Source organism: Periplaneta americana, chromosome 12 (assembly GCF_040183065.1).
Source record: "Periplaneta americana isolate PAMFEO1 chromosome 12, P.americana_PAMFEO1_priV1, whole genome shotgun sequence".
Lineage (NCBI taxonomy): Eukaryota > Metazoa > Arthropoda > Insecta > Blattodea > Blattidae > Periplaneta > Periplaneta americana.
In genome coordinates, this window is record NC_091128.1 from 76,663,240 (window position 1) to 76,679,768 (window position 16,529).

A 16,529-nucleotide genomic window follows, 5' to 3' on the forward strand; every position below is an offset into this window, starting at 1 on the left:
TATCGTCCTAATATCGCACATCATCATCCTAATATCGCACTGTGCGATAATAGGAAAACGGTAAGTGTGCGATATTGAGCAAATAACATACACGAAACATAATAGTTTGTTTCAGTAAAAATAAAAAGGTTATAACATTTCTTTAACTGATTAAAAATATTACACGACTAACCAAATCGAACTAAGTGTGTAAAAAAGTTTTTCTCCTTACCGTTGATTGTACATTTGTCACGAACATTACACACTACAAATACTTTCATATTGACTATTCCTGTAATTAGTTTTTTAAGTAATTAGGGAGATTAATGGGGATATGAGTGCAGGTCCGTGGCCCATTTCTTTTAGGGCTCATCCCGACATTTGTCTTAGCGCCTTAGGAAAACCACGGAAAAACCTTAGGCAGGATGAGTTGGCGCTTAGGTTGAATGACTCTATGAATCGATGGATATATACTAGCCAATTGGCTCTATGATGACTATTCCTGACTCAAGACGTGTAATGTGTACTGAAGCTCGCAGCAATCCATCTGCGGGCGCTAACGCTCCTTTTAATTGAATTGAATAAGTTGCTATTCCATTCAGGGTCTTGTGCCTGTTCTGAGCTCATAAACCATGCATGGGTTGCGATATTAGGCGCGTGTGCGTTAATAGGCACAGTTCCCTTACTAATATCGTCGTCTCCATCGTCAATCATCAATCACCATCACATCAAAATCATTTTCAATAATCAATCACTACCATAAGTACGTATTATTAATAAGCTACCATTAATCATCTATCACATCATCATCATCAACATCGTCATTGTCAATCATCAGCATCAATCATAAAGATTTTCAACAGTATCAATAACCATCACTATCATCATTATCAATCACCACCATCAGTTATTATAAATCATCAATCATCACCGTCGTCAATCAACAATCACCTTCAACATCAATCATCTTTATCACAGTCTATCAATCATCAATCGCCCTCGTTATTATCAATGTTGTCAACCATTAATCACCATCATTATCATCAATCAAAATCATTATCATCATTGTCAATCATTAATATCATCATTACCATCGTCATCCAATATCAATCACCATTATCATTATCATTATCATCGTCAATCATTAATCACCAGCGCCATTATCACCGTCGTCAACCATCAATGTTATCACCATTATCTTCGTCATCAACCATCAATTTTATCACTGTTAATCACCAATCACCATTATCGTCGTCGTCAATCATTAATCACCACCACATCCTCATTAATCATCGATCACCATCAATTATTAAGTATTTTTATGGTTAGTAGTACTCCCATTAATTAAAAACTATATTCCAATACAGGGAAACGAACCCGGTTGCTTTATATATATGGTACCGGGGGGTATTAAGGCCCAGCATGTTATAAGGCACACTATATAGTTTTGTAGCGGAGATTATTATTATTATTATTATTATTATTATTATTATTATTATTATTATTATTATTATTATTATTATTATTAAATTTAAAACTCTCACAATGATTGCATATAATGCATTTTAAAAGTACAACTAATATTACATTACGCAACAAATTTCTATAGCCTACTCCAGAGTTTGAAACGTTCGATACAACAGTGGAGTAATGACAGAATCATTGATAATATCTGTTCTAATGCCATGTGCGTCTCACATTGCTCACCTGAACCCTTCGGATCCTTTGCCCCAAGTGTTGAGCTCATAGTCACTGCGTGGCAATGTGTTCCTACAATGTTTTGACAATGTTTAATGCTGGAATGCTCCTGTTTGTTCAGGGTCGCGAATGCTATCAATGTGATGGCATACAATATGAGGACCATATGGAATGGGTTTGCTGACGTACAAAGTCCTTTGTACAAGAGGCCGCACGACACGGGAGCACTTCAGAAAGTCAACGTTGTAAGTTGATTAGCAGTACGTTCAAACAGTGTTTATATCACACTTATTAGGCTTTTTATACGCATACCGTACAAAATATGAAATTATATAAAAATATGTTGTAACGTACAGTGCAGTAGCCGTCTTGTTAGCGTGGTTAGCGGAATATTTGTGGTGGACAAGGCCAAGAAAGAGTTTTTTCTCGGGTTCTCCCGTTTTCCCCACATCATTCCACAACGCTCTCCACAATCCCCTTTCACTACCATCTCCGTCTGAAAAAATGGACATACCTGTGTTTGCGTGGCGCCGAATCGGTCGTCCGCCATGGCAGATGTTCATTGCTATTTGCCCTAACACTGACAGATGGCAGTGGTAGTGGGTTGTGAAGGACTCATCTATCTGTACAAGAGGAATCGAAGCCTATTAGGTTCTGGGTTATGGCGACTCATTACAATGACGCAACACACGTGACACGACACAGCGACGCGACATTACATAAATTATGGCCCAATAGGAAGTCAGAATTCCATGACGTCACGATACAGATCGCGACGCGACGAAAGTTGAAATTGAGTTAACTTTTACCGCTCGACGTTACCGGAATGCGTATGTGTTTTGTTTATGATGCCATCGTCTGCAACAGAATTGAATACTTTTTCAGATGAGATGTTGACAGAATTGGTTAATGGATACTCTAAATTACACACAGTGAACCGTGAGTAATGTCAATTTCAAGGGGTTATTCTTTGACATATTTCAAAACACAAAAGTTCAATACAAGTTTGCTTGTTTTTGCTTCATTTTCGAGAAAAAAATTATTTTATTTGACACATTTCATAGCACATTTTGGTAACACCATTGAATTAACTTTATTCCCAACATGCTTAGTCAATATAAGAGAGCAGAGTATTATGACAAAAAATAGTTTTTGTCGTTTAAATATGCGGAAATTTCATATGAACAAATGTACATTTTCTTTCTGAAAAGAAATTTTAAAACGTTACATTTGTTAGATCAAATTTCTGAGTACTTATTACCATAATACAGTGTTCTCTTAAATTGACTGAACATATTGGGAATTAAATCAATGGTATTCCCAATACACGGTAAGAAATGTTTCATATAAACCAATTTTTATCTCGAAAAGGAAGCAAAAAGGAAAACAATAATTGTATTATTTTTTTTTTTGTTTAAAATATCTCAAAGAATAACCCACAAATTAATAGCATTATTTACGGTCCATCCTTTATATTACGGTTTGTTTCCTGAAACACACAATGCCTTCCATCCATGGCTTTTAAAGAACCCGGAGGTTCATTGCCGCCCTCACATAAGTCCGCCATTGGTACCTATCCTGAGCAAGATTAATCCAGTCTCTACCATCATATCCCACCTCCCTCAAATCCATTTTAATATCATAATTCCATCTATGTCTCGACCTCCCCTAAGGCTCTTTCTCTCCGGCTTCCCACTCTATGTATGCATTTCTGGATTCGCCCATACATGCTACATGCCCTGCCCATCTCAAACGTCTGGATTTAATGTTCCTAATTATGTCAGGTGAAGAATACAATGTGTGCAGCTCTGTGTTGTGTAACTTTCTCCATTCTCCTGTAACTTCACCCCTCTTAGCCCCAAATATTTTCTAAGAACCTTATTCTCAAACACCCTTAATCTCTGTTCCTCTCTCAAAGTGAGAGTCCAAGTTTCACAGCCATACAGAACAACCGGTAATATAACTGTTTTATAATTTCTAACTTTCAGATTTTTTTACAGCAGACTAGATGACAAAAGCTTCTCAACTGAATAATTACAGGCATTTCCCATATTTATTCTGCGTTTAATTTCCTCCCGAGTGTCATTTATATCTGTTACTGTTGCTCCAAGATATTTGAATTTTTCCACCTCTTCGAAGGATAAATCTCCAATTTTTATAGTTCCATTTCGTACAATATTCTGGTCATGAGACTTAATCATATACTTAGACTTTTCGGAATTTACTTCCAACCCTATCGCTTTACTTGCTGCAAGTAGAATTTCCGTGTTTTCCCTAATCGTTTGAGGATTTTCTCCTAACATATTCACGTCATGCGTATAGATAAGAAGCTGATGTAACCCGTTCAATTCCAAACCCTCTGTGTTATCCTGAACTTTCCTAATGGTATATTCTAGGGCGAAGTTAAAAAGTAAAGGTGATAGTGCATCTCCCTGCTTTAGCCCGCAGTGAATTGGAAAAGCATCAGACAGAAACTGGCCTATACGGACTCTGCTGTAAGTTTCACTAAGACACATTTTAATTAATCGAACTAGTTTCTTGAGAATACCAAATTCAACAAGAATATTATATAAAACTTCTCTCTTAACTGAGTCATACGCCTTTTTGAAATCTATGAATAACTGATGTACTGTACCCTTATACTCCCATTTTTTCTTCAATATCTGTCGAATACAAAAAATCTGATCAATAGTCGATCTATTACGCCTAAAACTACACTGATGTTCCTCAATAATTTAATCTACATATGGAGTTAATCTTCTAAAAAGGATATTCGACAAAATGTTGTACGATGTCAACAAAAGTGATATTCCTCGAAAGTTACTACAGTTAATCTTGTCCCCCTTCTTAAAAGTAGGTACGATTATAGATTCCTTCCATTGTTCTGGGACAATTTCCTTTTCCAAAATTGCAAGTACAAGTTTATAAATTTCGCTAGATAATGCGCTTCCACCCTCTTGTATTAATTCTGCTGGAATTTGATCAATACCTGGAGACTTGTATTTTTTCTGATTTTCTATCGCAATTTCGACTTCAGAAAGTGTGGGTTCCGGTATGAATGGCTCAGGGGTTTGTATTTGAATTTCGTCCCGATCATTTATATTTGGCCCATGTATATTTAGTAGTTGCCCAAAATAGTTTTTCCATCTGTTCAGGGTTGAATGAGAGTTTGCAAGCAAGTCACCATTCTCATCCTTGATCACGTTTACCCTTGCCTGATATTCGTTTTTAAATTCCTTTATACCCTTATATGAATTTGTTCCTACCTCATGCAGTTTTTCCTTCAAGTAATCTCTCTTTTTATTCCTAAGTATACGACTTGCTTCCCGTCTTTCATTGAAATGGTAATTATCTCTATTCTCCTCAGTTGAATCCTGTAAGAATTTCAATTTTGCCTGTTTCCTTCTATCTATTACAAAGCAACAATCTTCTTTTTCTTAGTTTCATGATAACCTATGCTCTGCTCAGCTGCAATTTTGATATTATCTCGGATATTGTCCCACACGGTATTAACACCTAACTCTTTCTCAGCTTCATCGGAAGTTGCTAAAGCAGCAAACCTATTTGAAATTTCAACCTGTTAACGTTGCTTAGTTGCCTCGTCCTTTAATTTCAGAATATTGAATCTACTAATATTAGCTTGTTGCTCTACTCGCTTGGCTACTGATAGTCTTTCTCTTAATTCTCCAATTACCAAATAATTGTCAGAATTGCAGTCTGCCTTCCTAAAAGTTGGAATGTCTACTATACTAGTATGTCTTCGTTTATCTATCAAGATGTGATCTATTTGGTTGTGTGTCAATCCGTTTGAAGAAGTTGTGGGTGGAATGTCGTTATTGAGTTCCCACGTTGGACGCCATTTGAGGGTGAGTGGTTATTGTGACCACACGTTGGGCGCCATTTGAGGGTGGGTGCGTCTCGATGTTGCGTGAGATTCACTCAGGGTAGCCGAGGTACGGTTGTGGTGTAGGTTGTTGTCGGGAATAATCCCAAGCCGGCTACTTATATAAAAGGCAGTGTAAATTCCAAAACTATAAGTTTATTGTCGTATTCACTTGGCAAACCCTAGAGTATGTATTTCCGGCTGACTTATAATTCAATCGTTGGTCGCAATTCTGTATCGACTCAGTTGCAGCTCTGAATAAGCTCTATCCGATACTATAAATTCAATACTCTATCCCGTACACTACGACACGAAGCGAAATAGTAGTCCTGTCGACACCAAACGAAGTAGTTATTCTGCCCTGTATGTAGGGCCGCCGACACGATGAGATCTTGTGCTTGTGCCCTGTATGTAGGGCCGCCGACACGATGTGAAGTTGTTTTTCTGATCTCCGCTCCGAAGCGGAATAGTAGTCGTCATCTCCGCTCCCCGTCACCCTTATTTATAAAAACCTATCCTACGCTAAAACTAACTATCCTATTGGTTAAAAACTACGTCACTAACTGGCCTAAAATCTATTCCCTATTGGTCCAAAGTGACCTCATAAGCTGGACCAAGATCTCTTCTTATTAGGCGCGAAATATGTCATCTCTAAATTTAGACTTTGGATTTCCCATAACCTCAAATTAGTTTGTATATCTCACAAGAATACCCGTTCTTTGGAAAACCCAAGCTTGGCAGTATCATTCCCACGGGTCTAGTCTAACTTTAGGGTTTTATGCTTCATCGAGTCTCTATACGAAACCCCGCTCAAGGTGGCCCTAAATCTGTCCGATGCTGACAAGTGTCGAAACACCTGTGTGGGGAAGCTAATTCTAACGAAGTCGCCAGAACATCCCCGCGAATACATGTAATAGAAATATGGAGATATCACTTCGCTAATAAATCGGTCTCTCCCTCTCCTAATTACTGCTTCAAATGCCCATCTACATAACCATTGGAAATTCCCGAAAGAGTTTCCAATGTTATGAGATGTCCCCGCTTTCTGCCTACAACTAGCCTCATAGTTCCCCCACGCGATCAGCCGGTAACACATTATTTACAATACAGTGAGATTACAATGTCACTACAAACAATTACAATAAATATTACATATATCTTCACAAGCCTTTCTATGTACACAACTCTCACACAATAAGCACAACAATGTACAATTTATATCCACATTTACATATGTACAATACCATTCATTCACATATTTACATTTATTTATTAATTGATCAATTACACACTCTGCGTGCTTGGTTGTACCAGCCGCCCTGTACAGGTTCACCTAGCTGTACGCGTGGGACTAACCATCCTACTCTTTCTCATTCCTGCCTCCTAGCCTCTCCTGTTTGAAAGGCCGCAAGAGTTGCTTGTGGTACCTACCAACAGGTTTACTTTTTCCCCTTTCTACCAATTCGAAAGTATGGTCTCCGTATTTACTCTTAATTTCGTAGGGCCCCTTGTACAGTAGCTCCATGCGTGAGTAACGTCCTCTAAGGGCGGAAGATAACTTCACGTCCCTTAGCAATACCAAATCGCCGGGTGTGGGCTCCCATTTTTGGCGATATCTTTTAACTTTACCGAGTCTATACTCAGCCTTTTTCCTGATTCGGTCGAAAGCTAGTTTACACAGTAGTTCCGCACTAGGAGGCTCACCCTCCTGTATTGCCTGCGGCAAACTCTTTATCATAGGATCGGGATCGATCCCTAACATAAGTTTGATCGGAGCTATTCCGGTCGTTGGATTGATAGAGTGGTTCATGACTCTCTCAATCACCTCACATTGCCTAAACCAGTCCTTATGGTTTCGGTGACACAGAACACGGAGGTACAATGATATATCCCTAAGCGCTCTTTCGCAGGGATTACCGCTGGGAAAGTATGCGGAGCAATTGTATAGTTTCACGCCCGCATCTTCCAGCCTTTTGCAAAACACTTTCGATTTATGTACCGACACATTGTCACTGAGCACCGCTGTTACCGGACCGTAAGTCGGTATGTAATCTCTAACCAGCTTGTCAGCACACAACTTACTAGAGATATTTCTTAAAGGGTAAATCTTTACAAATTTTGTGAATACATCGTACGTAACAAATATGTACCTGTGTCCGAAGGACGATGTGGGCATTGGACCGTGTTCGTCCACTGCTACAAGTTCATTCTTTTTACCCCTGATAATGACTTGTGGTACATTGTCATACCTTACATTTAGAGGTTTCGCCCTCTGGCAGACCTCGCAACGAGATATTACCCTTCTAACCTTCTTTGACAGTTGCTTAATATAAAATGATTCTGACATAGTTAAAATGATCCTATCACTCCCAGAGTGACACATAGACAGGTGAAAGTTATTTATAAGTTCATTCTCCATACTCGCAGGTATGTATATCTTCCACTTCTGGATATCCCTACCATGCAATTTATACAAGATACCAAAGCGCAATCCATACACTTCATCTTTCACCTGTGAGATTTCTCTAGCTTTGTCCATTAAGGCCCTTATCGTGGAATCCTCCTGCTGCAAATCTGCAATTTTCCGAAATTTTCCCGTCAGAGCTCCATTCCTCGTGGAATCAATTTTCATCACGGCAATTTCGTACGCGGGGGCGGCGATAGTTTCCGGTAGCCCCGATTTGGAATTCAAACGAGAGAGACAATCACCAAAGATATTGTCTGCCCCCGGAATATGTCTGATCGTCACATCATGAGCCAAAATTTCGTGCACATATCTAGATATTCTAGAGTTCGTCAATTTGCATCTACTCAGAAACGCTAGGCTTACATGGTCAGTAAATATGATGATCTGCCTATTAAAGATATACTGACGGAACTTCTGTAGTGCGAAGTACACAGCAGAAATCTCTAGTTCCGTGATTGATGCGTTGCTTTCGGTACGCGACAGTCCCCTAGAAGCTGTGGCAATCACATGTCGCTTATTATCTTCATCTGTCTGACATAGAATTGCTCCATATCCATATGAAGACGCATCCGTATAAATCTGAAAAGGTAGGCTGTCGTTAGGCCTTTCCAACAGAATTGAGTCGGCAAAAAGCAGTTTCGTTCGATCGAATGCTTCCTGCTCTGCCGACCCCCACCTGAAGGGTGTATCCTTCTTCAATAATGCTCTGAGTGGGGCTACATGCTTAGCATAATTGACGAGAAACCGATTCTGGTATTGTAGGATACCTAGATATCTACGAACCTGTTTCCGGTTCCGCGGCGGCGGGATCCTCGAAATGCTCTGAATTCTCTCTTGGTCCGGTCTAATTCCGTCAGACGAAATTACGTACCCCAGAAAAACTGTCTCAACTTTAAAAAATGCTGTTTTCCCCAGCTTGACTGTCATACCAGCCTCTCTCAATTTAGTAAGTACAAAATCAATATCCCTAATATGCCTATCCACATTATTGCCATATATAAGAAAATCGTCAATGTACTGTGCCAGAAAACCTTTCGTCGAATCACCAAAAATTATGTCAAGTGCCCTTAGTAGCGCAGATCCAGAACTCGCGATGCCGAATGGGCATCGGGTATACTGATAAACTTTCCCGTTATGTAGGAACGCTGTGAATTTTCTCGAGTCCTCGTCCAGCGGAATCTGCCAATACGAACTGGTCAGGTCCAAACTAGTGAATATAGAACAGTCACTGATACGGCCTAACAAAGTGTCCACTGACTCCGTCCTGAAATTATCTTTAACTGAAAACGAGTTAACGTGTCGGGCATCGATCGTTACTCTTAAGCTTCCATTGGGCTTCCTAACCCAGCACAATGCACTTACATAAGGCGAGTCTGATACTTCTATAACTCCGTCTTTTAACATATCATTTATGACTTCGTCTGCCTGATCCCTTAAAGATAGGGGGATGGGTCTACATTTATGCCGAAATTCCTCCATTCCTACCACCTTAATTTTGTGTGTATACACTCTACACAGACCCGGCGCGTCTGAAAAGACATTTAAATGGCTACCTACAACATCCATTAAGCGTTTTCTTTCACTCTCACTCAGGCCGTGTGCCTGGTTAACTTTATCTCTCACTATTTCGAAAGTATCTGTCTTCCTATTGTTAGACGCGACTACCTGCCTAAGATCGCCAAGCGAAATCTCATTACAATATCTGGCCCTACCGCTAATGAGATTACGTCAAGAGGAGTAGAAATATAAGAGGGTCTCAAAAGGCGGATTAAGTGTAATCTGTCAAGAAGCTTCTTTTTACCAGCAGTGGAGCGCCACATGCACAAATGGCGGGATTTTCAAACGACTTCCTGCACAGGAAATAGCGGGAATTTCAAAATACTTCTTTGCACATCCCCGTTACATTCATATTAACATGAATGTTTGAACTGTAACCATCCCTATTACAATTTTGTTTTTTAATATCTTTAGCCAGAAACTTTTGTTTTTTCAAGTACAGTACCATCAGTGTTTTCAGAACGTGATATCCCATGAAGTAGAGTAGTAGAGGTAGGAAATGGACTGTGGAATTTGAAATGATTTAGACATGACCAAGCAAATCTGTTATGTTGGAATGTATCAGATTTATTTAGTAACAATATTTCATTGTACATAAACACAAAGATCTTTACTGCAATTACCTGTTTGATGTTTTACTGTAATAGAGAAAAAATCGTGAGCTCACGATTGGTGCTATCTATATATATAATTAAGAACATAGTAGTAAATGCTACACAAAGAAAAAAATCATACGTAAACATTCTTAACTCCCTACATATTTATTAATGAAGTAATCTCTGCTCTTTGAAGTCAGCTAACCGCTTAACTTTCTGATATTTCCAGATATACTACCATTAGTTATTATTGTATTGTAAGGAAAATAATTTCAAATCATCCTTAGTAGAAATTGGAGCCTACAATGCTGAGGTCTTATTGTCTCCAAATAAATAGCTATAATGTGTAAAGTCTTCTGGTTACATTGAAGGCAATCATTCACACACACATATATATATATATATATATATATGTTAAGATTAACACTTAATGACATTATGTCAGTTTGTTCCTGAACTTCTACATTACATTTTGGACTATATGTGGGGAATATTGGAAAATATTGTATTCACTAGTATAACTTTGTGTTCAAACATTACGAACATTAGTGTTGTAGTTAGTTAATTTAAGTTCCTTTTCTCTTAGAAACACAAATATAACAAACAAAAGAAACAAAATCATACACAGTACATGATAAACATAAAATGAAAACAATGAAAATTAATATTTAATGACGTTATGCCAATTTGTCTGTAAACTTCAACATGAAATTTTAAGCTGTCTGTGGGGAATATTAGAGAGTAGAGTAAGAGAGTTAATGGGTTTATTGCCAAAAACTCAGCATTTGTTGATTTCAGTTAAGTTGTACAGGTTTAAGAATTCCAACCTACATGCAGCACCTACTACTGTATTTATTTCCTCAATGGCATAATTTGTCATTTAATATGAAAATATTCTTCATGCTAGTGCAGAATACTATAACTTTATGTTCCAACCTTACGATTATGGTAAATAGAGTCTACAGTACATTTCACAGGCTTTGTTGAAATATGCCAACAACATCGGTCCTGTGTTTGATAAAAATTTATATTCACCTGTTATTTCAAGAAAAAAATATTACAATTATTGCCTTAAGTCACTTCGTATTGTAGTAAATTTAGTTTCCTTTTCTCTGAGAAACACAAATTTAACAAAATAGAGAAAAAAAATCATACACAGTACATGATAAATATAAAATAAAAACAATAAAAATTAATATTCAATGACGTTATGCCAATTTGTCTGTAAACTTCAATATGAAATTTTAAGCTGTCTGTGGGGAATATTAGAGAGTAGAGTAAGAGAGTTAATGGGTTTATTGCCAAAAACTCAGCATTTGTTGATTTCAGTTTAAAGTTGTACAGGTTTAAGAATTCCAACCTACATGCAGCACCTACTACTGTATTTATTTCCTCAATGGCATAATTTGTCATTTAATATGAAAATATTCTTCATGCTAGTGCAGAATACTATAACTTTATGTTCCAACCTTACGATTATGGTAAATAGAGTCTATAGTACATTTCACAGGCTTTGTTGAAATATGCCAACAACATCAGTCCTGTGTTTGATAAAAATTTATATTCACCTGTTATTTCAAGAAAAAAATATTACAATTATTGCCTTAAGTCACTTCGTATTGTAGTAAATTTAGTTTCCTTTTCTCTGAGAAACACAAATTTAACAAAATAGAGAAAAAAAATCATACACACTACATGATAAATATAAAATAAAAACAATAAAAATTAATATTCAATGACGTTATGCCAATTTGTCTGTAAACTTCAATATGAAATTTTAAGCTGTCTGTGGGGAATATTAGAGAGTAGAGTAAGAGAGTTAATGGGTTTATTGCCAAAAACTCAGCATTTGTTGATTTCAGTTTAAAGTTGTACAGGTTTAAGAATTCCAACCTACATGCAGCACCTACTACTGTATTTATTTCCTCAATGGCATAATTTGTCATTTAATATGAAAATATTCTTCATGCTAGTGCAGAATACTATAACTTTATGTTCCAACCTTACGATTATGGTAAATAGAGTCTATAGTACATTTCACAGGCTTTGTTGAAATATGCCAACAACATCAGTCCTGTGTTTGATAAAAATTTATATTCACCTGTTATTTCAAGAAAAATAGTACAATTATTGCCTTGAGTTACTTGGTATTGTAGTTAATTTAGGTTCCTTTTGTTTGAGAAAAATAGAACAAACTACAAAATACCAAATCATAACAAGAAACATAATGTAACAAAAACACAAGAACAATACAAAATAGCAATAAATAGCAACTAAAATTAAACATGAAAAATCTTAAACCAAAAATACACAAAGAAAACATACTCATTTGGCCACAATACCACAGTATCAGTAAATGTGCACATCACTTTTCTGCATCCAGTTTCACAAGCACATTAAGTGCAAAACTTCTCACTCTGCAGTTCCCGTTGACATTAAGAAGAGGAGTACCAGCGAAGATAAAGTTGTACTTGAAAAGTAATGTTAATATTATTTTACATACACAACCCTGCAGACAATTAAGTGCGATCCCATTAAGTGCATGTAGGCAAACACAATTACTGTAATGTTCTGTGAAATTATCTGAGATATAAACTTCAAAGGCGCAGAGCTCTTCGAATCTTCGTATGAAATTTTCATTCATGTACATCGCCAGAGATGAGAGGAACACCCACTACCATGAAGGAAGCTTGATGTTGCCCCAGAAGTTACAATGCAGACAGAAGTATTTGAACAACATTCACCGCCATTCTCTTCCAGAAAGACAGTAACACCAAAAAGTAGAAAAATTCGAAGTCTTCACATCCAACTGTATCCTAGAGTATGGAAAGAGAAAACAAAGCACAAGAACTGAAGACAGAACAAGTCCTGTGCACTATCAGGCAAGCTGTACCCGAGCAATTATATGACTTAATTAAAAAATTGTACCGGCTCTGTTTCACGATTTGTACAGGAATGTCCCTGGTTAACAGAATTGAAATGTAAAGCTCTTAATATCTACTTACACAGTACAAGTGAAACAGAATTGTTAGAAAATTATTGAGTATTCCTTCTAAAGCCGATCTTCTACATAAGTTTGCCTTATATGCAAATGATGTTGGGTTTTGTGAGAAAATACTGGATAAGCTAATTTATGCTTGTGACAAAATGAGTGACATAGATGAGCTGTGCTGTCTCATATGCGATGAAATACCACTAAAATCAGCTTGGATTGTGACAATAATGATGATTTTGTTGATGGATTTCAAAGATTTGAAAAACACTTGTCAGGTAAACCTGCAAATCAGATGCTTGTGTCTACGGTAAGTGGTCTATGTCTTTATTACAAGAAGGTAATGAATTACTTCTCAGCAAATTCTGCTACTCCTGGTATATGTTCAATAGATCTTATTTTCAAAGCAATTCAGAGATTACAAGACATTGGCCTTAAGGTAGTAGCAAGTGTGTGACCAAGGGCTTAATAATAAAAAATTCTGAGTTAAAGCCAAATCAACCATTCCACTCAGTAAATGATCAGATAACTGTTGAACTTTTTGACACAACACATCTCTAAATATGTACACGAAATATGTTGAAAAAGTATAATGTAATATCTGAAGATTATTGAAACTGCAAACTGGAAACATATACAAGATCTACTATATATAAATTTGACAAATATAATCAGTTTCGGTTAACACAAATTTATGATACACATGTGTACGTAAGTGAATTCAGACTTATGAGAGTAAGAACTGCAACACGGACATTAAGCCATTTAGTTGCTGCAGACATTTATTGCTTGTCAACACTGGCAGTACATGCAGCAAAATTTGTAGGAAACGTGAGCAAGACAGTTGATTCACTAAATGGGATGTAGTTTTCAAGAATAGGAAGCCAGTATGTGTGGATGTAAAAGAAAAGTCTGTGCATACATGCACCTGGAATGAAATGTTGAATTTTTTTAGTACTGTTAAATTGTAAATAGTGACAAACTGTACCTGTGCCATCCACATCTGGTTGGATTTATAACTTTAATGGAGCAAAATTACTAAGAGAATTTGTTTAACAAGTAGATACGCATTCTCCCTTAATTTGGAGTATTAATAAAGATTGCTTAGAGAATGACTTTTGCATAAATAGAAATAAAGTTGGCAGCGAAATCCAGTTAGCTCTTCCTGCAATGATTTTCGGTACAGTTATCGAGCACTGTTGCTAAAAAAAATGTTACCTTCTAGTGACAAATGAAATTGTGAAAGAGGATAATAGTTGGTGAGAGAATCGTTAAATTTCTCTGATGTTGATAATGAACTCACGAGTGCAAATGCACTATAATATGTTACTGCTTATATTACTAAGAGAGTTTGTGATGCTAAACAGCCTGTTAATTGTTGTGCAGCTCTTGCTGGCAATGAAAAATACTTACAAGAAGGCATAACATCTACGTTCATCGAGGAATATGGAAAAGTAAGGAAGGCCCTCAGTTGCCATCAACGCATTTATTACAATGTGAAATAATGACCAAAATATGAAACGATAACTTAGAAAATCTGTCACAGAATGATGTAATATAGAAACTCTAGGGAGCGTGATTCATGATAAAGGTAATTTTGATTTCCTTTCATATTGTAACTGTGACAGCAAGAATTTTTAGATTTTATTGTTCACTAGAATGTTCATTATTGCTTGAATCAGAAAATTAAATGAAGACATGTCTTGTGATAACAAAAACAAAATTAAGGAAACAAAAAAGATCTTGCATCAATAAATTGTGATATAATATATAGGTACATTTTCTTGTTACAAACATAACAGAAAATGAATATATTATATATGATTTTATATGTACGGTGTGATAAAAAGAGCATACGTTGGAAATTGCAAGTTTTCAGTAGAGCAAAAGCATAATTTGAAATGAGGATCAACAACATTATTATGGGTAGGAAATCTGATGCTCAACATAATAATGGAAGATTCCATTTCATTGATGCTGGACTTTTTTCATTTTCTTTTTTTCCTTCTCCTTATCACTTGACAAATCTTCATTCATCTTCCGTAATCTCGCATGAATCAAAATTCTTGTGAACAATGAAATCAAATATCTTTTACAATCAGAAGTACAAGTGGGTGAAAGAAAATTAAAACACACTTCTTCCTGAATGAGGCTAGTAAATCTCTGTACTACATTAGACTTAGAAATCAGGTTTGCAAAGTTATCATCAAACGTTTGTGTCATATCCTCAACACATTTAAATAAACTTGCTGAAGGATATTGAAGACCGTTCGTAACTCTCTCATATTCCTTAAAAATAGGAAAAGTTATACCTTCTGGAAGAAGTTTCTCATGATCAAGAACAGCTGTGCAACAGTAATTGCAGCACTGTTTTGCAGAACAGAGCTTTTTCGCAAGATAGCCAGCAACATAAAACATAGCATTCTTGTTAACAAGATCACTACTCACATCAGAGAAATTACAATTACGTTCAATGAACGGATTCACCTCAGAGTTTGGTGGGTCAACCACCATCTCACAACTAGTACCCGTTGACCCTACAGATGCTAGGACAACATCATAGTCAACTTCACAATTTCCCTTGTCGCTACATTTTAGCATATTCTGGGCAGCAACTGCTCGGAAAGTATAACGAAAGTCTTTACACGAAGGGTTGTCTCTATTACCACCTTTATTTCTGACTGTACAAAATGTATTTTCCAAACAATCTTGGTTTATCCTCCCAATCAGAAGTGAGCGCATACCCTCTTTCTTTGCAACTTCCCACAATAATTTTGCAGCATGAAAATTTTGTACCCAACCATATGTAGATGGTGTATATACTCTTTTTTTTTCACCATTTATAAACTTGACAGACTTAAAAAATTCCGCCATTTTCTCCCATACTTTAAGATGCTCGGATTTTACATTCATACCACGACATAATGGCTTCTTATCTTTAGTAAGGACTTTCCCATTTAACGAATCAAAAGCTTCATTCACAGCACTTATGAATTCTGCAGTGTGTTCTGCAAGTGAATCAATATATTTAACCTCTGCTAACCAAGAAATAGCTACAGCAACTGAATTACTTAAAACTTTTGCTGCTGAACGCACGTTCATAACTCTGAAACCAGACACATTAACATCTCTATCAGTAAGTTTAGTCATGCGAAACTTTTTACTTTTATCAATTTCATATGCTTTCTCAATGTGCTCCCATTTTGCAGTCTTCAAATTGTCAGCCTGGTTTGCAGTTTCTGAAGAGTCACTTACAAACTGAACATTATATTTTTTGAACATGTTTCTGGTGCTTTTAAGCAAATGTGGTGTGTCAAAAAATGCTACTATTCTTCTGTCATTTACTGTGAAGAAGGG

The 16,529-nt window shown here is 36.6% G+C and overlaps 1 protein-coding gene and 1 long non-coding RNA gene across 3 annotated transcripts in view; one reads left to right on the plus strand and one right to left on the minus strand.

The window, feature by feature from the left end:
- Positions 1-16,529, minus strand: part of LOC138710571 (uncharacterized) — a 133,398-nt gene that overhangs the window by 89,801 nt on the left and 27,068 nt on the right. The gene's annotated exons all lie outside the window — the stretch shown is intronic.
- LOC138710570 (endochitinase-like) overlaps positions 1-16,529 on the plus strand; it is a 62,077-nt gene that overhangs the window by 17,277 nt on the left and 28,271 nt on the right. For both annotated transcript variants that reach the window (XM_069841556.1, XM_069841555.1), the window contains exon 5: positions 1,799-1,922. In XM_069841556.1, coding sequence (XP_069697657.1) covers positions 1,799-1,922 — 124 coding nt within the window. The remainder of the gene's footprint in view (positions 1-1,798; positions 1,923-16,529) is intronic.